At 47.1% G+C, this 24745-nt stretch overlaps 1 protein-coding gene across 7 annotated transcripts in view; it reads left to right on the top strand.

Moving 5' to 3' along the window:
* The first annotated feature begins 13306 nt into the window (after positions 1-13306).
* The window catches only part of ENTPD3 (ectonucleoside triphosphate diphosphohydrolase 3), a 37480-nt gene continuing 26041 nt past the window's right edge, over positions 13307-24745 (top strand). The window contains exons 1-4 of one of the 7 annotated variants that reach the window (XM_053359165.1): positions 13307-13649; positions 15988-16043; positions 20513-20640; positions 22865-22982. In XM_053359165.1, the coding sequence (XP_053215140.1) occupies positions 16004-16043; positions 20513-20640; positions 22865-22982 (286 nt within the window). In that variant the 5' untranslated portion in view covers positions 13307-13649; positions 15988-16003. Of the gene's footprint in view, positions 13650-13721; positions 13855-13880; positions 14216-15987; positions 16044-16274; positions 16439-20512; positions 20641-22864; positions 22983-24745 lie in introns of those variants that run through there. The other 6 variants (XM_053359168.1, XM_053359167.1, XM_053359169.1 and 3 more) reach the window with 6 other exon arrangements.

The following is a 24745-nucleotide window of genomic DNA, read 5'->3' as shown; positions in this document are numbered from 1 at the left end:
ACGCGGCTTCCATATTGAGCTTTCCGTATTGAGGCTTCCGTACTGAGATTTTGGTTTCTGAACATTTCGGAACTTGAACGGTCTTCCGGAACGGATTACGTTCGGAAACTGAGGTACCACTGTATATTGTTGAGGTGTTTTTTTCGTACACATTTTTGTGCCTTTTTATTTTTCTTTCCTTCTCTTTTTCTTTTCATCACTTTATTTCTTCATAATTTTTTTTTAAAAATTTTATTAGGGTTTTCAGATTACAAAACAGAAAAGGAAAAAAGAAAAAATACAAAATAAAAATAGTTAAAAACAATCAATCTTTTCATCACATTATTTTTCATTTACTTGTTTCCCGGACCTCCTCATACCTCCCTTTTTTGTATTCCAATTCAATTTATTAGCTCAGCAGTTTCTTTCCCTCTTTATTCTACCCTAATCTTTAATGTTAAGTTGTTATAACATTAAATTTTTACTTATAAAAAAACATTTTTTCATATTATTTTATACCATTACAGCTAGAAACCACTTAATTTCAATCCAACATCATTCTAGCATTCATTAATTTTACAAAACAAAAAATTTTTTTCCCTTCCAGTAGCACCTTAAAGACCAACTAAGTTAGTTCTTGGTATGAGCTTTCGTGTGCATGCACACTTCTTCAGATACACGAAAGCTCATACCAAGAACTAACTTAGTTGGTCTTTAAGGTGCTACTGGAAGGAAAAAATTTTTTTTGTTTTGACTATGGCAGACCAACACGGCTACCTATCATTAATTTTACAATATCTCTGTAAATAGTCTTTAAATTTCTTCCAGTCTTCTTCCACCGACTCTTCTCCCTGGTCACGGATTCTGCCAGTCATTTCTGCCAATTCCATATAGTCCATCACCTTCATCTGCCATTCTTCAAGAGTGGGTATGTCTTGTGTCTTCCAATACTTTGCAATAAGTATTCTTGCTGCTGTTGTAGCGTACATAAAGAAAGTTCTATCCTTCTTTAACACTGATTGGCCGACTGTGCCCAGGAGAAAGGCCTCTGGTTTCTTCAAGAAGGTACATTTAAATACCTTTTTCAATTCATTATATATCGTCTCCCAGAAAGCCTTAATCCTTGGGCACGTCCACCAAAGGTGAAAGAATGTACCTTCAGTTTCTTTACATTTCCAACATTTATTATCGGGCAAATGATAGATTTTTGCAAGCTTGACTGGGGTCATGTACCACCTGTATATCATTTTCATAATATTCTCTCTTAGGGCATTGCATTTCTTCATAATTGAACTTTCTCCCCAATAAAATATTAATACAAACAAACAAACAAACAAATAAATAAGCATTTTGTGATTTTATATTGTGATACACCCTGTGACCTGCGGGTATAGGGTGGTAAACAAATTTAAACAACAGCAACATACCTACATAAAATAACCTGATCTCCCAGCCCAAACAACTATGCCTGCTTATTACAGGCAGTGTAAAGGGTCGCCCAAGTGGTGCCCAGGAGCTCATATGTGCCCAGAGAGACCTTCCCTGGCATTTTCAGGGTCTCTTCCTACTCCATCTGGAACCAATCGAACCAGTCGTAGCCATCAGAACAGGTTGTGATGTCCACTTGTTTGTTAGTGATAGTGGGACTCAGGATAGTTCCTCCTGCCTGCAGATGTAGCCGTGGACCCAATAAGGTCAGAAACATCCTATTATGTGATCATTTATATCCCTGTTGCCTTATGTTTTATATTAGAGTAAGTTATGTATAAGCAGGAATCCCAAACTGAGCATAGAGATGAAGTCAAAAAGATGCAAAGAATAAATTAATAGAAATAATAAATGTGTGATCTTCCATTTGAGAAGCATGTGATCAGTTCCTTTGTGCCTCCGTTGCAGAAGCTTGTGATCAATTCAGGGAGAATTTCACCCGGGATGATAAAAGACAATGATAAAAGAAGGGAAGGAAGGAAGAAAGTAAGGATGGAAGGAGGAAGGATGGATGGATGAAAGGAAGAGAAGAGAAGAGAAGGGAGGGAGGGAGGGGGAGAGAGAGAGAGAAAGCGAAGGAAGGAAGGAAGAGAAGAGAGAGAGAAAGCAAAGGAAGGAAGGAAGGAGAGAGAGAGAGAGAGAGAGAACGAAGGAAGGAAGGAAGGAAGGAAGGAAGGAAGGAAGGAAGGAAGGAAGGAAGGGGGGGGAGTGAGGGGAAACCAACCATGGTGTTGGTGACGGGGAAGAGATTATTTGGGAAAGACAGAAGGAGGGAATTTCAGACATCATGACACCCTGTATGTATTCTATGACGATAATTGATAAAATCACCACAATTCAGTTTTTGGCAGGGTTAGTGAGCAGATGGGCCTCCTATTATAAAGCACCCTCTCTCTCTCTCTCTCTCTCTCTCTCTCTCTCTCTCTCTCTCTCTGCCTTCCCAGCTAATTATATAGATTTCTGTCAAACTGTGACATTCTTTCGTTGGCAATCCCAGGGTTTCGGCCATTATTTCCCCAAAGCCCTCTTGCTTGTGGGAGAGAGGAAAACAGGCTGCTATCGAAACCCATACAATGTCTCCAATTTGTCTAGCTGTTCATCCGGAAAAAATAACAGAGAAGTTCACATTCACTTCCTCGCCCCGTCACCCCCCTCTGCTGAAATCTCCAGAGGATTAAGATAGCATGGCGATGAGTGGGACTTGAAATAAACAGAGGAACAGAAGGAGCATGCGGATTCACGTGTCTCAAATTTTAGTGCCCGCAGATTACAAACAATATTGACCAACTAGATTCTATACGTTGTGTCTAAGGCAGAGGTCAGCAAATTTTTTTTCAGCAGGGGGCCGGTGCACTGTCCCTCAGATCTTGTGGGGGGCCGGACTATATTTTTTTTTGGGGGGGGGAGATGAACGAATTCCTATGCCCCACAAATAACCCAGAGATGCATTTTAAATAAAAGGACACATTCTACTCATGAAAAAACATGCTGATTCCTGGACCGTCCATGGGCCAGATTGAGAAGGCAATTAGGCTGGATCCGGCCCCCAGGTCTTAGTTTGCTACCCATGGTCTAAGGCACTGTGTGTGCCCAGTTGGACAGCAACTTTTTTTTTTTTTTGCTAGATCCTGATCCAGTAGAAATTCAGGAGGTGAAGCCATTCTGATTTTATCCTACCTCCAAGCTGGAGAGAAAGGGAACTGCCAAATTTTTGCCTGCTGTGAGGTTGTTATGGACCTTTCTAGATAGAAATAAGTGGCAGCCTTCATAGGATTGATGGCCCATAGCTCAGAAGCATAGCATCAGGTTTCCCCATTTCACATGTTGTTTCATAATTTGCTTAGTGGGGTCTGTCAGACCCTCCAAGTGTCCCTATTTTCCAGGGACAATTCTGGATTTACAAGAGCCATTCTGGTTTTAGATTTGATCCTGGAATGTCCCGCTTTTCCTTAGGATGTCCTTATTTTCATTAGAGAAATGTTGGAGCATATGGAGTTATGTGACCCTCGAGCCAAGGAGTAACTATGCAACCTTTAGAGGACATCTGGAGAAAGCCCTGTGTATTGTAGGATTTTTTTAAAAAAAGTTTAATGTTTTATTATGCTTTTATACATGTTGGAAGCTGCCCTGAGTGGCTGAGGCAACCCAGTCAGGACGAGGTATTATAATAATAATAATAATAATAATAATAATAATAATAATGTAAAAGATAAAGGTAAAGGACGCCTGGATGGTTAAGTCCATTCAAAGGTGACTATGGGGTTGCGGCGCTCATCTCGCTTTCAGGCTGAGGGATCTGGCATTTGTCCACAGGCAGCTTCCGGGTCATGTGGCTGGCATGACTAAACCACTTCTGGCACAACGGGATGGAAACCAGAGTGCACGGAAATGCCATTTACCTTCCCACCACAGCGGTACCTATTTATCTACTTGCATTGGTGTGCTTTCAAACTGCTAAGTTGGCTGAAGCTGGGACAGAGCATCCCCATCATGGGGATTCGATTTTATACGCATGGGGGAGCAGGGTTTGGGGTGGGCAACATAGTTCCCACCTGCTTTGCTCTCTCGCTCGTGAAAAGAAAACGCCTTCCAAAGGAGGCCTTTCCTTCTCCCTTTTGGCAGCGAAAGTGAAGCTCACGGGGCAACTGACGTCACCTGCAATTGCACCTGCAAGTTCAACATGGATCAAGTGAATCAAGATGATGGACGGCTTCTTCCTCGCGTCGACTGGAGAAGAATGGCGGGTGGAATAACTGGGGTGGCAAGTGTGCAGGAAGGAGTGGCTAATTGCAGGAAATTGCTAATTGAAGGCTTATTCATCTCAGGAATTTACTGGCAGAAAATGACTGCAGTGTTCCCTTCACATCCTGACGCCCCATGGCTTCTTTTTGCGATCACCCTATGCCTGCCTTCTCAGGGTTGACTCGAGGTTTGAGGGGGCCCCTGTCTTGGGGGCCCCAGTGGGTTTATCTGCAGTGGAGGGTGGCCCACGGGGAGACAGGGACGGGTGCCCCACCAATCGCAGCCTGCCCTCCACCGCACCTCACCTGCCAGTCCTCTTCCTGACAAGGAACCAGTCCAGAGGGTGTAGGCCATGGGTAGGCAAACTAAGGCCCGGGGGCCGGATCTGGCCCAATCGCCTTCTAAATCCAGCCCGCGGACGGTCCAGGAATCAGCATGTTTTTACATGAGTAGAATGTGCCCCTTTAAAGCCCTAAACGGCCTCGATCCATTATATCTGAAGGAGTGCCTCCACCCCCATCGTTCTACCCGGACACTGAGGTCCAGCACCGAGGGCCTTCTGGCGGTTCCCTCATTGCGAGAAGTGAGGTTACAGGGAACCAGGCAGAGGGCCTTCTCGGTAGTGGCACCCGCTCTGTGGAACGCCCTCCCACCAGATGTCAAAGAGAACAACTACTACCAGACTTTTAGAAGACATCTGAAGGCAGCCCTGTTTAGGGAAGCTTTTAATGTTTGATGTATTACAGTATTTTAATATTTTTTGGGAAGCCGCCCAGAGTGGCTGGGGGAGCCCAGCCAGATGGGTGGGGTATTAATAATAATAATAATAATAATAATAATAATAATAATAATAATATTTAAAATGCACCTGTGGATTATTGGTGGGGCATAGGAATCCGTTCATCCCCTCCTCCCAAAAAATATAGTCCGGCCCCCACAAGATCTGAGGGACAGTGGACCGGCCCCCGGCTGAAAATGTTTGCTGACCCCTGGTGTAGGCCCTGTTTGATAGCTTGCCAGGCTTGGTTGCCCAGCGGTGAGAAGGGTGGGGTTAAGATGCCCTTGTCCCATAGGTGCCCACTTGACCCCTTCAATCAGCAGAATCGGCACTTTTACAACCGCCACAGGCTACCCGCCATGCAGCTGTTAAAATAATAATAATTAAACATCAAATCGTTTAGTGTGGCATTGCTGAGACTTTGGAACTCCCTGCCTCTTGATATTAAATAGGTGTCTTCGCTGTGTTCTTTCCAGTGTCTGCTGAAGGCATTCCCATTTAGACAAACCTATGTAGAAAGTTTGTAGAAAGAAAGTTTGTTTGTAGAAAGAGACAGTGAGGAGTGGTGGTTCGAGTGACGGACTAGTACCTGGGTGGTTCAGGAGTTCAAATCCTCAATTATTGGGTGTCTTTGGGCCAGTCTCTGCATTTCAGTCTAACCTACCTACCTCACAGAGCTGTTATGGGGATTAAATGAGGAGGGGGCAAACCATGTATGTCACCATCATCATCATCATCATTATTATTATTATTATTATTATTATTATTATACCACCCTTCATCCAAAGATCACAGGGCGGTTTTCAGAATGAAAAAGGCCGGTTTATAGTTTATGTACAGAAATGGCCGAGTAACAATTAAAAAATACCAGTATCAACAACTCACAAATGAGAAAATGTACTGGAATTAAGGCAAAACATCACACAGAATAGAGCTGTTAAACTGTTGCTTAAAGCATACCGGGCAGAAAGGTACAAAAAATGAGAATAGCTTTCAGTTGCATGAGATTTAATTTGTTTTAGAATCATAGAATTGTAGAGTTGGGAGAGACCCAGCAGGGTTATCTGGTCCACCCCCCCTGCAATGCAGGCATCTCAATTGAAGCATCCATGGCAGATGACTTTAGTCCGGTCTATTCTGGTTGTGGGTGGCGCTGTGGGTAAAAGCCTCAGCGCCTAGGGCTTGCCGATTGAAAGGTCGGCGGTTCGAATCCCCATGGCGGGGTGCGCTCCCGTTGCTCGGTCCCAGCGCCTGCCAACCTAGCAGTTCGAAAGCACCTTCGGGTGCAAGTAGATAAATAGGGACCGCTTACTGGCGGGAAGGTAAACGGCGTTCCGTGTGCTGCGCTGGCTCGCCAGATGCAGCTTGTCACGCTGGCCACGTGACCCGGAAGTGTCTCCGGACAGCGCTGGCCCCCGGCCTCTTGAGTGAGATAGGCGCACAACCCTAGAGTCTGGCAAGACTGGCCCGTATGGGCAGGGGTACCTTTACCTTTACCTTATTCTGGTTGTAAAAAAATTTTAGTGATCGTTTTATGGTTTTATCTTTGTTGTAAACAGCTTTGAGTTTCCCCACTGCAGTTAAGCAGTATATAAATTGTAGGAAATTAATAAAATAAGACTAGGCTCAGTCGGCTCCATCTGCCATTGGCTCTGGCTCCCCCTAGTGATTCTCCCCTACCAGCCCCAAACCAGCCATTACAGTGGTACCTCGGGTTAAGTACTTAATTCGTTCCGGAGGTCCGTTCTTAACCTGAAACTGTTCTTAGCCTGAAGCACCACTGTAGCTAATGGGGCTTCCTGCTGCCGCCACACCGCCAGAGCACAATTTCTGTTCTCATCCTGAAGCAAAGTTCTTAACCTGAGGTACTATTTCTGGGTTAGCGGAGTCTGTAACCTGAAGCGCATGTAACCTGAAGCATATGTAACCCAAGGTACCACTGTACTGGTAAGCTGGCAGTGTCAGCCATCGTCACTGCTGCAATTCTTCTCCTTCTCACAAAACAACCCTTTTGCAGTGCCACAAATCCAACTCAGTGGTGTAACATTGGAAAGTGTCAATCACTTCTCCTACCTGGACAGTTATCTTTCCACAAGGGCCGACATCGATGCCTAAATCCAGCATCACCTGAGCTCTGTGAGTGCAGCTTTCTCCCGATTGAAGTGCAGAGTGTTTGAGGACTGGGACATTTGCAGGGAAACCAAAATGCTCATTTACAAAGCTCCTGTACTACCAACCATACTGTATGCTTTTGAAACGTGGACCACTTATAAACACCATCTCCAGCTCCGCGAAAGATTCCATCAATGATGTCTCTGAAAAATTTTACACATCACTTGGGAAGACTGGCGAACTAATGCCAGTGTATTGGAAGAAGCAAAGCTCACCAGTGTCGAAGCAATGATTCTTCAACATCAACCTCGTTGGACTGGTCATGTTGTGCAGATGCCTGATTGTCATCTTCCAAAGCAACTATGGTACTCTATTCCGAACTTAAAAATGGAAAGTGCAATGCCGGTGGTCAACAAAAGAGATTTAAAGACTCTCTCAAGGCAAATCTAAAAAAAAAATGTGGTATTAACACCAACAATTGGGAAACACTGGCCTGCGAGTGCACCAATTGGAGAACAGCCTTTACCAAAGGTGTCATGGGCTTTGAAGACGCTCGAACTCAGGGAGAAACGTGCGAAGAGGAAGGCACACTTGGCAAACCCTCACCGTGATCAACTTCTGCCCGGGAATCTATGTCCCCACTGTGGAAGGATGTGTGGATCCAAAATTGGCCTCTACAGTCACTTACGGACTCACTGTTAAAACCATGTTCATGGAAGACAATCTTACTTGGCTACGAGCGATCGCCAAAGAGAAGACATGAGGAGAAACAAGTTGTTGTTGTTTAGTCGTTTAGTCGTGTCCGACTCTTCGTGACCCCATGGACCAGAGCACACCAGGCACTCCTGTCTTCCACTGCCTCCCGCAGTTTGGTCGAACTCATGCTGGTAGCTTCGAGAACACTGTCCAACCATCTCATCCTCTGTCGCCCCCTTCTCCTTGTGCCCTCCATCTTTCCCAACATCAGGGTCTTTTCCAGGGAGTCTTCTCTTCTCATGAGGTGGCCAAAGTATTGGAGCCTCAGCTTCAGGATCTGTCCTTCCAGTGAGCACTCAGGGCTGATTTCCTTCAGAATGGATAGGTTTGATCTTCTTGCAGTCCATGGGACTCTCAAGAGTCTCCTCCAGCACCATAATTCAAAAGCATCAATTCTTCGGCGATCAGCCTTCTTTATGGTCCAGCTCTCACTTCCATACATACTGGGAAAACTATGGCTTTAACTATACAGAGGAGAAACATACTTGGCAGTTTTAAATAATATTCTGCTGAATCTTTTGGAGATGAGTGAGGATGCGATCGTAGACACATTTACCTGGGAGCAAGCCTCATTGAACCCAACAGCCCTTATATCCCAGAACACATGCATCAAATTGTGCTCATTGTTAAGACCATGTTCATGGAAGACAATCTTAATCGGCTACGAGTGATCACCAAAAAAGAAGAAAGCTAGTGTCATCACTGCAATAAGCACTGGGCCTCCTGAAACTGAAAAAGTTAAATTTATCAGCATGCTTCAGGGCATTCTGGGAAATTAAAAAATACCAGCTCTGAGCTGCTATGAATAAGGAGGCCAGGCCTTGGGACCCCCACATTTGCCCAAGGATGCCGTGTGTTAACACTAGGCCTCTTTGTGTCCATTATTCTCTTGGCAACGGACAACAACACGATCAGCCGCCACCAATGCCAGAGAAGTAGGCGACTTCGTTCAATCTGTGTTCTTGAATCCTGATGAATCTTCCTCCCACATCCTTGCGTTGCTAGTGAGCGGGAGGGAGTTCCTCCGTCGTTCCTTTCTCTCGTCCGCACGAGTAAAGTGGGAAGCGGAGAAACCACAAGAGAACATTGCTTAGCAACCGTTCTGCCCTTCCTGGATCGCTTCTGGAAAATCCAGCAATAACAGGGAAGCCTCATGATGTGCGGCATTCGTTTCACCCTTTGCATTTCCAGGGAAAGGTTTCTGATGGGAGAGGAAGAGAACAGAGAGAATCTGTTTTAGCTGGCCCTTTTGTTGCATGGTCAAACGTGGGTGGCGCTGTGGGTAAAACCTCAGTGCCTAGGACTTGCCGATCGCATGGTCGGCAGTTCGAATCCCCGCGGCGGGGTGAGCTCCCGTCGTTCGGTCCCAGCTCCTGCCCACCTAGCAGTTCGAAAGCACCCTTAAGTGCAAGTAGATAAATAGGTACCGCTTTATAGCGGGAAGGTAAACGGCGTTTCCGTGTGCTGCGCTGGTGCTGGCTCGCCAGAGCAGCTTCGTCACGCTGGCCACGTGACCCGGCCTCTTAAGTGAGATGGGCGCACAACCCTAGAGTTGGACACGACTGGCCCGTACGGGCAGGGGTACCTTTACCTTTACTTTGTTGCATGTGTTAGTTTGGACAATATGGTTATACTCAATATTTTATCTATCAATCAATCATAGGAGCCAATAAAATATTTTAGGGGGCTGGCCTTTGAGCCAGCTCAACTCTTATTTTGTGATATGAGAGGATGTAAAAGTTGAAGAAGAAGAAGAGTTTGGATTTAATATCCCGCTTTATCACTACCCGAAGGAGTCTCAAATCGGCTAGCATTCTCCTTTCCCATCCTCCCCAACAACAAACACTCTGTGAGGTGAGTGGGGCTGAGAGACTTCATAGAAGTGTGACTAGCCCAAGGTCACCCAGCAGCTGCATGTGGAGGAGCGGAGATGCGAACCCAGTTCACCAGATTACGAGTCCACCGCTCTTAACCACTACAACCAGGGATTCTCACTTGCTAGGATTTGGCATGCAGAACATTAGTAGCTGCCCACTGCAATATTGCACTAGAATGCCGTCAAATGCCACAAATTCCTTTTTTTGGTTTTAAGCAGGTGCAGGATTGCAGCCTAAACTGACTCTGCATCCCACATCTGCTAGGCTTTGAGGTCTATCTATTCAAAACAAGCAACCTCATTGCACACTTGGATTCCAGAAGTGTCACATTTTTTACCCTCTAATCTTCCCTTTGTGGTTGGACTCCCTCATACCCCTGGGTGCAGAAAATATCATGTGTGGACAGAGGCAAAGGAAGGAGGACATGTCTCACCAGTAAGGCCCACTGCGTGGATTGGGCCTTACAGAGGTGGCTCTGTTGGTAGACCATGAGACTCTTAATCTCAGGGTTGTGGGTTTAAGTCCTACGCTGAGCAAAAGATTCCTGCCTTACAAGTGGTTGGACGGGATGACTTTCATGGTCTCTTCCAACTCTACAATCCCATGATCTAGGGAAGTGTGAGCGTTTCGTCTGCACTGAGTGCCGAGCCAAGAGGGCCCACCAGGGGGCGCTACAACGATGACTTAGAGCAGGGGTCCGCAAACTTTTTCAGCAGGGGGCTGGTCCACTGTCCCTCAGGCCTTGTGGGGGGCTGGACTATATTTTGAAGGAAAAAAATAATGAATTCCTATGCCCCACAAATAACCCAGAGATGCATTTTAAATAAAAGGACACATTCTACTGATGTAAAAATACACTGATTCCGGGGCCGTCCATAGGCTGGATTTAGAAGGTGATTGGGCCAGATCCAGCCCCCAGGCCTCAGTTTGCCTACCCATCACTTAGAGTCATAGGAGCCAATTGCTGGAAGCTGAGGTCCCTTTGGGGCCCCCTGCAGCATTTGAGCGGTCTGCCCCCCAGTTGATGGGCATTGTCATTCAAATGGTTTGTGTGTGCCGTGTCTTCTTACTGATTATGCAGTTGTTGTTGTTGTTTAGTTGTTTAGTCGTGTCCGACTCTTCGTGACCCCATGGACCAGAGAACGCCAGGCACCTCTGTCCTCCACTGCCTCCCGCAATTTGGTCAAACTCATGCTGGTAACCTCGAAAACACTATCCAACCATCTCGTCCTCTGTCGCCCCCTTCTCCTTGTGCCCTCAAACTTTCCCAACATCAGGGTCTTCTCCAGGGAGTCTTCTCTTCTCATGAGGTGGCCAAAGTACTGGAGCCTCAGCTTCACAATCTGTCCTTCCAGTGAGCACTCAGGGCTGATTTCCTTCAGAATGGATAGGTTTGATCTTCTTGCAGTCCATGGGACTCTCAAGAGTCTCCTCCAGCACCATAATTCAAAAGCATCAATTCTTCGGAGATCAGCCTTCTTTATGGTCCAGCTCTCACTTCCATACATCACTACTGGGAAAACCATAGCTTTAACTATACGAACCTTTGTTGGCAAGGTGATGTCTCTACTTCTCAAGATGCTGTCTAGGCCTGTCATTGCCCTTCTCCCAAGAAGCAGGCGTCTTTTAATTTCGTGACTGCTGTCACCATCTGCAGTGATCATGGAGCCCAAGAAAGTAAAATCTCTCACTGCCTCCATTTCTTCCCCTTCTATTTGCCAGGAGGTGATGGGACCAGTGGCCACGATCTTCGTTTTTTTGATGTTGAGCTTCAGACCATATTTTGCGCTCTCCTCTTTCACCCTCATTAAAAGGTTCTTTAATTCCTCCTCACTTTCTGCCATCAAGGTTGTGTCATCTGCATATCTGAGGTTGTTGATATTTCTTCCGGCAATCTTAATACCGGCTAGGGATTCATCCAGCCCAGCCTTTCGCATGATGAATTCTGCATATAAGTTAAATAAGCAGGGAGACAAAATACAGCCTTGTCGTACTCCTTTTCCAATTTTGAACCAATCAGTTGTTCCATATCCAGTTCTAACTGTAGCTTCTTGTCCCACATAGAGATTTCTCAGGAGACAGATGAGGTGCTGCCACCCCTGATGCCTAGGATAGCATTGCAGCCTTAACTTCTGCTAGCTCCCCATCCCTTATTCAGAGCTGGTCTGTGTGCAACGAGGTGATTTCCAGTCCTCCAAGCAAGAAGAAGAAGGAGAAGAAAAACCCGGTGACTCATTTCCTGAAAACCTCAGAGGCCAGCAGAGGAGATGGACTCTTTTTCTCAGGGGCAGACCCAGACTGGGGGACGAAGACAACCCATTATCATTATCATCATCATCATCATTTTATTTTTTTTGTTTTGACAATAATAATAAAAAAATAAAAATGTGCACCCCACCACCAAGACCATTCCATTATAACTATCCAACCTCCTGGAATTCCAACACCTCTTGCAATGCTTTGACCTCTTTCCATTTTAACAGTACAAATTCTACCAATACCTTCCATATCTCCTCAAAACCATTCCTCCTGCATGTTTCCCATCTTACCTCAATAGCGCACATCAATTTATCATTAGTAGCTATACCCCACACCTCTTTATGCCATTCCTCCATTTGATGTTCTCCTTGCCCCTTCCACTTCCTAGCTATGATAACAAGTTGATAAATTTGTGAGCAAGTCCTTCATAGGCTGCGAAACTCCCCCCCCCCAATTGTAAATCAATAACAATACTTTCGGTCAGCTTCGACCCAGTGATTTCTGCCATCTCCAGAAAAAACCCACACCTGTACATTTTTACACCCCCACCACATGTGTCCCCTCCAACAGACCGCTGAATATTTATTTGATTTAATCTCACTGGTGTTAAATACCATCTAAGAGAACCTCAGGGACAAGGGTGGCGCTGTGGGTTAACCCACAGAGCCTAGTACTTGTCGATCAGAAGGTTGGCGGTTCGAATCCCTGCGACAGGGTGAGCTCCCGTTGCTCGATCCCTGCTCCTGCCAACCTAGCAGTTTGAAAGCATGTCCAAGTGCAAGTAGATAAATAGGTACTGCTCCGGCGGGAAGGTAAACGGCGTTTCCGTGCGCTGCTCCGGTTTGCCAGAAGCGGCTTAGTCATGCTGGCCACATGACCCGGAAGCTGTACACCGGCTCCCTCGGCCAGTAAAGCGAGATGAGCGCCGCAACCCCAAAGTCGGCCACGACTGGACCTAATGGTCAGGGGTCCCTTTACCTTTACCTAAGAGAACCTGCACAAGTGACACTGACACAAAACCCCACACATACACTCAGTAGAAGGATAGAAGCATTGCCACCCCACTCGCCATTCCCCCTCCCCCTCTTTTCTTCCTAACCTAACACTGTATGTAACACTAATGCCTCACAACAAATGAAACTGATCTGTAGAAAACGCAGCTTGAAAAAAAGAGACCATGCATGTATTTTTGTAAACGAAAAAATATTTAATATTATTTTTTTAAAATCTCCAAAAACCAAACAAACCACTATTTGGAAGCCTGCGGAAGGGGGTTGCAAAGAAGCGGTCGCCGGGCAGCGAGCGGGTGGCCTGGTGGCCGGCTGGTGCCCTTCCTCCCAGCTCTGCCTGCCCTCTTGCCATTCCCGGCGGAGAGGCGGAGCCCGCGGGAGCTTCCCGGAGCTTTCCTCCTCGGACGCCGCGGGAGGGAGGAAGAACCTGCCGGGCTGCAGCGGCGTCACCCTCCTCTGTCTCCTCCTCCATCTCCATCCATTCTGGCCCCATCCACGCCGCCGCCGTGGGGCATCGCTGCCCGGCTGACAGGGCGATGAGGCGTCCCGGTCCCCCACCCAGGCGGCTGCTGTCCTACCCCCCGCGCGGGATATAAGGAGAAGGATCCACTCTGCTTTTCCCCATCTTGGCTGCTGCCGCAGTGGAAGGTAAAAGGCATCGGGGCGCAAGGGATCGTGCGCGCGCGCGTTTGGGTTTCCCTTCGGGTTAGAATGGCAAGGGTTCTTCTCCGCGCGTAATCGTTACGCAGCTGGCGAGAGGAGAGCGCAGCAACCCGGCTGCCGGCAAGGTTGCCCTTCCGAGGGCTTGCAGGCGATTTGCAAGGAGCTGCGCCCTGAGGATCGCGGGGGGTGGGTGGGTTGCTTTTTGACCTGTGGAGAGAAAATCTGGCTGGGGAGATTCTGCTGGGTGGGATGTGTTGGTGTGTCAGAGGGGACGCCTGTGTTCCTGGCCATGTGAACACAGAGGGTCCTGGAGTTTGGAGCTCCACAGCGGGCTGCCCCAACTTGGCGCCCACCCAGGTGTTTGGAACCGATGGGGCCGATGGTGGATTTTGGGGTTCAAAGCTTCCCGGGTGGGGGTGAGGGCACCAGGCTGGCCGAGGTTTGACCTAGGGAAAGCCTTCGTGTATGGATGGTTGAGTGCCGCTTGCCCAAGGACATGGAGACAGAGGCTAGCAATCGACCGGACCGCGCAGCGAATGCTCCTTCGTAAGGTGGAGCCTTGGCAATATTTTAAACATGTGTTCGGAACTGAGATTTGTTAGGTGCTTTTCTCCGAATGCAAAGTTGCTGTGGTTTCTGTCCTTGGCTTTTTCAGCTTGGACAGAGGCTGCATCTTTCTTTGAATGTTTTAGCAACGTCACTGCGTTTTAGAAAGCACGCTGCTTAGAGATGCCAATGAGCAACAGCTAGATATGTTTTTAAAAATAGAGATTTCCTTTCCTTTTTGTGTGTGTGGGGGGCGGGGGCGGGTACTGAGCCATGTACAGTGGTACCTCGAGTTAAGTACTTAATTCATTCCGGAGGTCCGTTCTTAACCTGAAACTGTTCTTAACCTGAAGCACCACTTTTGCTAATGGGGCCTCCTGCTGCCGCTGCACCGCCGGAGCACGATTTCTGTTCTCATCCTGAAGCAAAGTTCTTAACCTGAACCACTATTTCTGGGTTAGCAGAGTCTGTAACCTGAAGTGTATGTAACCTGAAGCGTATGTAACCTGAGGTACCACTGTATATGGGATCATGCAGGCCTTGCTTCCCAAAAAGTCTAATGCAGACATAGGCAAACTCTGGCATAGGCAAACCACTGGTCCTGTTAGCTAGGGATGATGGGAGTTGTAGTCCCAAAACATCTGGAGGGTCGAGTTTGCCTGTGCCTAGTCTAATGCCTCACAGAAGATGCCTATGCACTGTGGCTGCTGCCCGAGGCTACATTTAAGCAATTTCATGTCTATGGCTTTGGCTTTTGAGAGTGTGCACTTTCTCTTCTTCCCTCCCTCTCTCATGCAAACACACCTCCTATGTTCTCTCTCTCTCTTTCTCTCTCTCTCTCTCTCTCTCTCACACACACACACACACAGAGGCAGTCCCCACATCACGCACTTTCTCCCTTTCACATCCACAGAGATATTTCCGGCAGGCACTCTGCCCGTCCCGTGCTCTTTTAGGCTCACATCCTCTCATCTGAAAAGATTCCCATAATATGTGCAGTTGGAAAGCTTTGTCCTTCTCTATAATAAACACACACCAACTTACACATGCAGGAACACACAAACAATGTATCTCCGTATTTTTTTGGAAGCCGCCCAGAGTGGCTGGGGAAGCCCAGCCAGATCGGCGGGGTATAAATTGTTATTATAATATTATTCTGCCTCATACAGGTGTGCAACTTCTGCTTGGTGGTATTTCCTTCCTTCCTTCCTTCCTTCCTTCCTTCCTTCCTTCCTTCCTTCTCTCTCTCTTTCACACAGCCAATTCCGTGCCCTCCAGAAGTTTGGACTCTAAATCCCATCAGCCGCAGACCCAGGCCAGCGGTCGGGGACGATGGAGAACCATAGTTAAAAATGCCTCACCTTAGCTATCCCTTTCCTAAGCCCATTCCCATAGGGCTACTGTTATCCTACCTGCTTCCCTGCCTCTGTTAGAGAAATTAAGAAGTCCTTTTCTGTGTGAGGGAGCTGCTGCTTTTTGTGTGTACCTGAAGTCCATACACTGTAGGGCATGCGCAGACCAGGCCCCTGTCATTTTCTGGCAGAGAATCCCACCTATTTTAATGCTGCCATGCTGTGATTTGACCAACCCCTCAGATCGATAGCTGTCCCCCTTCTCCTCTGTGCCTGCAAAGCACTTTCTCACCTTCTCCATCTCTGGGAAGAAATAACTCCTTTTGCAGTCATGGGCCTGCAATGATTCCCCTCCCCCCAGCTCCTTGGCTTGTTTTTCATAAACCCAACCTCACGCTGAATATTCTGTTTCTCTTGCTGTGTAGCTTGAACAAAAAAGAGATGTTTACTGCGCTGTCTCGACAATCCTGTGAACATACAGGTCAGTACTTGTGGCCAGTTGCCGTGGCAACATGCCAAGATGGGTTGCCATGTATATAATACTTTATAGCTATAGGTATGTTAGGAAATGTACATTCACTTCCTAATATACCTATAGCTATCATGTATTTTCAGGGCAGTGCTACAGTTAAGGTGATTTTAGACTTTGGACTTAATTAAAGGTCATGTGGGATGGGGTGGGCTTTAGATAGCAAAGTGCTATGACTTCGATTTTTGCAAAATGTCATGAAAACCATCTCCTGCTGCATTGGGAGCCCATCTATTTGCGTGGAGCCCTCGACTGCTGTTTCAAAGTCCTCTCCTGGCTGGCTGCACACACATTCTGGTGTGATAGAGAGAGTTAGCTGCTGAGCAGACTTCATGTTTTCATCTTCAGTAAGTTATTGGAAACAAATAGTCCTGTGTGGTCTGTTAACTTGAATTAGGGCGTGGGAATTGAATGTATTTATTTTATCCCTTGCTCCATCCAGAACGATACTGTTCTAAAAACGAAACACAAAAGCTGTTTGGGATTTCTTTCTGGGTTTTTTTAAATGTAGCTGTTGGCTTTTCCTCTAGCTTCTGTGAAATAAGACTGATGGATGAAAACATTAGCGAGCTGGATTCTGCCACCTCCCCTACATCCCTCCGATCTGCTAGGGATACCCTCTTAATTCTTCTACCTGTGTGAGGACAATGACAGAAATGTCCCCCTGTTTGCAGGTTTCATCCCCTAGGGACTCGTTTTAGTTTGTGCTAGAGCCGCCTTGAAATTAATTCCAAAAAGTTAAGGTAAAGGGACCCCTGACCATTAGGTCCAGTCGTGACCGACTCTGGGGTTGCGAGCTCATCTCGCTCTATAGGCCGAGGGAGCCGGCGTTTGTCCGCAGACAACTTCCGGGTCATGTGGCCAGCATGACTAAGCTGCTTCTGGTGAACCAGAGCAGTGCACGGAAACGCCGTTTACCTTCCCGCTGGAGTGGTACCTATTTATCTACTTGCACTTTGACATGCTTTCGAACTGCTAGGTTGGCAGGAGCAGGAACCGAACAACGGGAGCTCACCCCATTGCGGGGATTCGAACCGCCAACCTTCTGATCGGCAAGTCCTAGGCTCTGTGGTTTAACCCACAGCGCCACCTGCACCCAAAAAGTTACCAGCCCACATTTTTTCTTTTTACTTGTTGTTTAGTTATTTGAGACAACCGACAGCCAAAAAGAACCAACTCTCTTCCAGTTTACAAATATGTCCTTCCTAGTCCCCTAGGTGGCATAGCAAGGGGTTATGTACATGTCTACATGTATTGGGGAAGACTTTCTTGTTTGCAAGACATCCTTCTCTGGGCTCACGTTTGGTGACTAGGACTGAGGTGGTGTGTTCACATAAGGCCTTCTCAGTTTAATACAGTCCCTTCTTTTTTTATTATTTTACATCTAAGGGTCCTGTTGATGTTGCTTCCAAAATATTATCTTCCACCCTGCACTCTCAGGATAGATGGAGTTATTTGCGGGTGGTGCTGTGGTCTAAACCATTGAGCCTCTTGGGCTTGCCAATTGGAAGGTTGGCGGTTCGAATCCCCGCGACGGGGTGAGCTCCCGTTGCTCAATCCCAGCTCCTGCCAACCTAGCAGTTTGAAAGCACACCTGTGCAAGTAGATAAATAGGTACTGCTGCAGCGGGACGGTAAACAGTGCGCTCTGGTTTCCGTCACGGTGTTCTGTTGTGCCAGAAGCCAGCCACGTGACTCAGAAAGCTGTCTGTGGACAAACGCCGGCTCCCTTGGCCTGAAAGCGAGATGAGCACCATAACCCCATAGTCGCCTTTGACTGGACTTAACTGTCCAGGGGTCCTTGACCTTTACCTTTTACCTAGATGAAGTTATTCATCTAAATTGAGCAGAATTCTGTTCACATCCCTACAAGCATTCCTAAATATTGGACTGCATTCACTCCAGGCGTAACGTCAACAACTTCTTGAAGCCACCAAGGCTTTGCACATCTGCCTGAGAGAATGAATTCAATGGGGCTTACTTGTGAGCACATGTGTACATGATTGGGTAAAGCGGTGATGGGGAACCGGTAGCCTTTTCAGATGTTTTGGACCCCAATACCCATCATTCCTCAGCAGCGGCCATCTTGCCTGGGGCTAATGGGAATCCAAAACGTCTAGAGGACAACCAAAGCCACAGTTTAACCACCCCTGGGGTTAAAGGTTGCTCTCTTTCCCTTTAGGCATTGGCAGACAATGGCCTTGTTTGGTTTAAATTGAGGCTTCAACACTGCCCTGTGTTTCACTCCTGCGTTAGGAACCTCCTGACAGCCAATTACTCTGTAATAAAACATTCAGCTGCCACAAGGTCATGAGGTGTGTATCTGCCAGAAGATTTGCTGCCTGGGTCTGGTTTTCTGTAAAATACTGGTATGCAACTACTGGCAGATGCTGAATTCAATGACAAATGTTTCAAGGACAGTTCATTTGCATGACAAACTCTCCCAAGGCTGCCTTAGGTTCCTGGATACTTGCCCTCTCTTCTTCTCTGGTAGCACTGAGAACATTTCGACATTGAGAGTCCATTCCTACTTTTCTTGTTGCTATATTTAGCATTTCCTAGACTAACCAACTAGTAGGGACATGGGTGGCGCTGTGGGTTAAACCACAGAGCCTAGGACTTGCCGATCAGAAGGTTGGCGGTTCGAATCCCCGCGATGGGGTGAGCTCCCGTTGCTCGGTCCCTGCTCCTGCCAACCTAGCAGTTCAAAAGCACGTCAAAGTGCAAGTAGATAAATAGGTACCACTCCAGCAGGAAGGTAAACGGCGTTTCCATTCGCTCCTCTGGTTCGCCAGAAGCGGCTTTGTCATGCGGGCCACATGACCCGGAAGCTGTACGCCGGCTCCCTCGGCCAATAAAGTGAGATGAGCGCTGCAACCCCAGAATCGGCCACGACTGGACCTAATGGTCAGGGGTCCCTTTACCTTTACCTAGACTAACCAAAGCAGGGAGATCCAAAACCAGCTTAAGCAATAATTGTCAGTTCTAGGGAAGAAGATGCTTAAGAAGTACACATTTGCCTGTTTACGTGCAATAGCTTTAAGAAAAAACACCCTTTAAAATGTATACCTTTTGAGGATAACTAGGCAACCGAAAAAAAGGCATGATTAATCCTTCCTTTGCTAGCTAAAGGAACATTGTCAGCCGTGCACCTCCCATGCTTTAAGAGATCAATTTATGCAACAAGCCTTTAAGGTAAGGAAGTGTTGCTAATTCTGTTTCCACTGCGTTGTGATGAGATGATGAATCATCCCTAAGCAAACCAGGGAATTGGAAATGGTAACGTCCTACATCTCAGTTATCAGTATCCTCCCTGTTCCTCCTCCCTGGTCTTTAAGCACAAAATCCTGTTGGGTTTCCTAATAAGTGTAAGTCCTGAATAAGTGTAGAAGTTGGGCAAGCCGGTCTTGGCTACGCCTGCGCAATATTTCAGGTTTTCACAATAGAGAGTAGTTAAGAATAGGCTAAGAATTATTTCTAGTATGTCTCTGAATACCAGAGGCTGGAAACAAGGCTCTTTGTATGTTCCACAATGCCTATGAATCGGCTTCTACTGTACCTGTTGAATTTCAGTCATGCAGTTGTGAAAAGCACAAGAGCTCTGTTTGGAGGTGGGGGGGTAGGAGGGTCATTCTACCAAGACTAGTCGATGAAAATACATTTACAGTGGTACCTTGGTTCTCAAACGCCTCGGTTCCCAAACGCCGAAAACCCGGAAGTAAGTGTTCCGGTTTTTGAAAGTTTTTCGGAAGCTGAATGTCCAATGCAGTTGTCAGCTATTGTTTCCGGGGTGCCTGCACCAATCAGAAGCTGCGCCTTGGTTTTTGAACATTTTGGAAGTTCAATGGACTTCTGGAACAGATGAAGTTTGGAGCTTTTGTTTTTGCTATTTATTTTGCGTTTTCGTTTTTGAGGCTTTTTCGGTTAATTTGTTTTTGTGACTGTGTGGGTGATAATTTTTATCATCTACAATACTGTCTTATTTATTTTATAGTAGAGTACATTCATTTTATGAATCAATGGTCTGGTTAGAGAGTAAAATTCATGTTAAATTGATGTTTTAGGGGTTGTTTTTAAAAGTCTGGAACGGATTAATCTGTTTTGCATTACTTTCTATGGGAAAGCGTGCCTTGGTTTTGGGAACGCTTTGGTTTTGGAATGGACTTAAGTTTTAGAAGTTTTGGAATGGGCTTAAGTTTTAGTAGTTTTCTAGCTCGTCCCAAACATCAAAGGCTTCTAATGGGTTTTCATATGTTTATCCTATATATATATTCTGGGTTCACTCAGATGAGCAACTTCAAGAGTTCCTCATCTCGAGCAAATGTGGAACCTGGAATTCTTAGGTTACAGTGCAGTGAAAAATAATAACGTTAACCCTGACAAATTCATGATGTCAGTCCCCCCCCCCTTCTTATTTTTTAGGTTCCCGAATACTGTACAAAATGTCAACCATAGTCACTTTTGTCTTTCTGCTTTTAAGCATAGCAATTATTGTTACTATTACTCTGGTCCAAGTGAATCGGAAAGAGGTCCTTTTGCCAGGGCTGAAGGTACGTTGAATGAATATGCTGCAGTATCCATTGCTTAGTTTGGGTGCTGGGGCTCAGCTGCTGAACCGGTGATGTAATGATAGTCAAGAGGGCTTCTGAGCATGTGGAAAGAGTTTTCCAGCACCAGAAAATAAGCACAGCTCGATTGCAAGCACCTGCAGTTAGAAAAGGGGTGCCTTGCAGGTCTTGCTTCCTCTCTTTCTAGAAGCTAATCACTGTTATCAAAGAAAGCATTATCAAAGAAAATGGTCTTCATGGGCCAGATCTGGCCCATGGGCCGCAAGTTGCCATCCCCTGGTTTAGGGCTTTAAAGGTCAGCACCAACACTTTGAATTGTGCTCAGAAACGTACAATGTAGGTCTTTCAGGACCGGTGTTGTGTGGTCCCGGTGGCCACTCCCAGTCACCAGTCTAGCTGCCGCATTCTGAATTAATTGTAGTTTCCTGATCACCTTCAAAGGTAGCCCCACGTAGAGCGCATTGCAGTAGTCCAAGCGAGAGATAACTAGAGCATGCACCACTCTGGCAAGACAGTCCACGGGCAGGTAGGGTCTCAGCCGGCGTAGCAGATGGATTTGTTAAACAGCTGCCTGGATACAGAATTGACCTGCGCCTCCATGGACAACTGTGAGTCCAAAATGACTCCCAGGCTGCACACCTGGTCCTTCAGGGACACAATTACCCCATTCAGGACCAGGGAGTCCCCCACACCTGCCCATCCCCTGTTTCCCCAAAATTGTACTTCTGTCTTGTCAGGATTCAGTCTCAATCTGTGAGCAGCCATCCATCCTCCAACCGCCTCCAGACACTTCACCACCTTCACTGGTTCTGATTTTAAAGACGGGTAGAGCAGCACCCGTAAGGGACGCGGGTGGCGCTGTGGGTAAAACCTCAGCGCCTAGGACTTGCCGATCGCATGGTCGGCGGTTCGAATCCCCGCGGCGGGGTGCGCTCCCGCTGCTCGGTCCCAGCGCCTGCCAACCTAGCAGTTCGAAAGCACCTCCGGGTGCAAGTAGATAAATAGGGACCGCATACCAGCGGGAAGGTAAACGGCGTTCCGTGTGCTGCCCTGGCTCGCCAGATGCAGCTTGTCACGCTGGCCACGTGACCCGGAAGTGTCTGCGGACAGCGCTGGCTCCCGGCCTATAGAGTGAGATGAGCACACAACCCTAGAGTCTGGCAAGACTGGCCCGTACGGGCAGGGGTACCTTTACCTTTTAGAGCAGCACCCGTAGGAGAGATGAATGAGGAAGTGGGAGGGACGGGGTGAGGGTGGGGTGGAGATTCACTCAGGACTATGCCATTATCCAAGAGGCTGGGTTCTCTTTCTGTAAAGACTGAAACAAAAAAGGACTGTAAGAAACTTTTCCTAGTCTTTATACCAGGCATAGGCAAAATTGGCCCTCCAGATGTTTTGGAACTACAATTCCCATCATCCCTGACCACTGGTCCTGTTAGCTAGGGATGATGGGAGTTGTAGTCCCAAAACATCTGGAGGGCCGAGTTTGCCTATGCCTGGTTTATACTTCCCTGGGCAACCAGCCGGGAGCTGCCCCAATTAAAGGAGAGTACTGCTCAACAAAAAGCTTGCGATCCTGTAGTAAAACCCTGAGCATAGCATGCCAGGCAGTAATTACATAAGAGGGTGAGATCCTTATTAAGAAGATCTCTGGACAGTTACATGCCCAAAGGCTGAAGGCTTCCCACTTGAAAGCTCCTCTTGAAGAAACATATCTTGGCTGCGTCTGTTTTCCTCGAGGCAGGATTGGGACCCGATGGGTGTAGCTGCCTACTTGCCCTACCAGTTTGGACATGCCCACAGTATTATCCTTCCATCTCTCAACTGCGAGTGGGAAGAGACAGGTAGAAGAAGCAAGCTCAGGAGAATGGGAATGGCCAGGGAGAGGGGTTGGAGGCAGGAGCGACTGCTGCCACCCCACGGCATCTGCCGCCTGAGGTGGCTTCATCACTCTGCCCAGTGGTAGAGCCGGCCCATAGGGAAACAGCTGTTCAAAGAATAGGAGAAGCCAGAAATCACTAAGAAAGAAAGAAAGAAAGAAAGAAAGAAAGAAAGAAAGAAAGAAAGAACTCTAGCTTAATACAAAAAATGTCTCTTAGGGACTTGGGCTACTTTTCTAATGCTTGTATTTTCTTTGATTGTTTCCAACAAGAAATCATGCTCATCTTGTAACCTAAAGCTTTTTCTCCCCCCCCCCCCCGCAAAGTATGGAATAGTGCTGGATGCAGGATCATCTCGGACAACTGTCTATGTATATGAATGGCCGGCAGAGAAAGAAAACAACACGGGAGTCGTGAGCCAGACCTTCAAGTGCAATGTGAAAGGTGAGGAGGGAATGTGGATTTTGGGGTGGCCCTGAAACAAATACCAAGCACGGAATGTATGAGTTGGGTGAAAGAGGGTGGCAGGAAGAGAAACGGCAGCTTCTGTGTTTGAAACCCCTTATACACCGTCCATTATGACGGTGAGTTTGAGCATGAGTTTGACCAAACTGCAGGAGGCAGTGGAAGACAGGAGTGCCTGGCGTGCTCTGGTCCATGGGGTCACGAAGAGTCGGACACGACTAAACGACTAAACAATAACATACACCATCCATTAAGAGCATCATCGTTCCACTTTAAACAACCATGGCTTTCCCCAAAGAATCCTGGAAACTGCAGATGGTTAAGGTTGCTAACTGTTGCTTGGAGACTCCTATTTCCTTCACAGAGCTACAATTCCCAGAGCCTCCTGGGAAGAGAGATTTGTAGCTCGGTGAGAGGAATAGGAGCCCCCTAAGTCCTTGCAGCGGGGATGCGGGTGGCGCTGTGGGTTAAACCACAGAGCCTAGGGCTTGCCAATCAGAAGGTCAGCGGTTCAAATCCCCACGACGGGGTGAGCTCCCGTTGCTCAGTCCCTGCTCCTGCCAACCTAGCAGTTCAAAAGCATGCCAAAGTGCAAGTAGATAAATAGGGACCGCTCCGGTGGGAAGGTAAATGGCATTTCCGTGCGCTGCTCTGGTTTGCCAGAAGCGGCTTAGTCATGCTGGCCACATGACCCGGAAGCTGTACGCCGGCTTCCTCGGCCAATAAAGCGAGATGAGCGCCGCAACCCCAGAGTCGGTCACGACTGCACCTAATGGTCAGAGGTCCCTATACCTTTACCTTTTAAGTACTCACAGCACCCTTAGCAGGGATAGCCTAACTGCTGTTGTCTATGCTCTGGTAACGTCAATGTTAGATTACTGCAATGCATTATACATAGGGCTGCCTCTGAAGACGGTTCGGAAACGTCAGCTAGTGCAGAATTCAGCGGCCGGGTTGCTCACTGGAGCAAGACGGTTTGAGCATGTTACACCAATGCTGGTCTGACTGCACTGGCTACCAATGAATTTCCGGGCCCAATTCAAAGTGCTGGTTTTGACCTATAAAGCCTTAAATGGCTCAGGACCACAATACCTCAAGGACCGCCTCTTTCCATATGACCCTACCTGGACCCTGAGATCATCTTCTGAGGCCCCCCTTTGTGTGCCCCCTCCTCGAGAGGTGCAGAGGGAGGCAACACAAGAACAGGGCCTTCTCTGCAGTGGCTCCCCGTCTGTGGAGTGCTCTCCCCAGGGAAGTTTGCCTGGCGCCTTCATTACACACCTTTAGGCACCAGGCAAAAACATTCCTTTTTAACCAGGCCTTTGGTTGATCTGTTTGACATCCTATGCCCTTTTAAAATCCTATACGCCCTTTTCTGGGGGGATGTTATTGGGTTGTTGTTTTTACTTCTGATTATATATGTTGTGATTTTGTCTGTGAACTGCCCAGAGACCTCCGGGTACAGGGCTATATATAAATTCAATTAACAACAACAACAACACCACACTACAGTTTCCAGGATTCTTTAGGTGAAGCCATGACTGTTTAAAGGGGTATGATAGTGCTTTCAAAGTATTATTTGTATTTTATTTTTTATTATTAATCACAGCGCTTTACACAATAAGTGAATGAAATGCAACAACAAACCCCCAAATTAAGCAACTAGTGGCTGAATTCGCCTGCCATGGTTATAAATCAAAATACAGTGGTACCTCGGGTTAAGTACTTATTTCGTTCCGGAG

The sequence above is a fragment of the Podarcis raffonei genome, chromosome 12 (assembly GCF_027172205.1).
Source record: "Podarcis raffonei isolate rPodRaf1 chromosome 12, rPodRaf1.pri, whole genome shotgun sequence".
NCBI classification, from domain to species: domain Eukaryota; kingdom Metazoa; phylum Chordata; class Lepidosauria; order Squamata; family Lacertidae; genus Podarcis; species Podarcis raffonei.
Note: the sequence above shows the minus strand (reverse complement) of the source record. Positions and strands in the feature narration are given on the sequence as shown.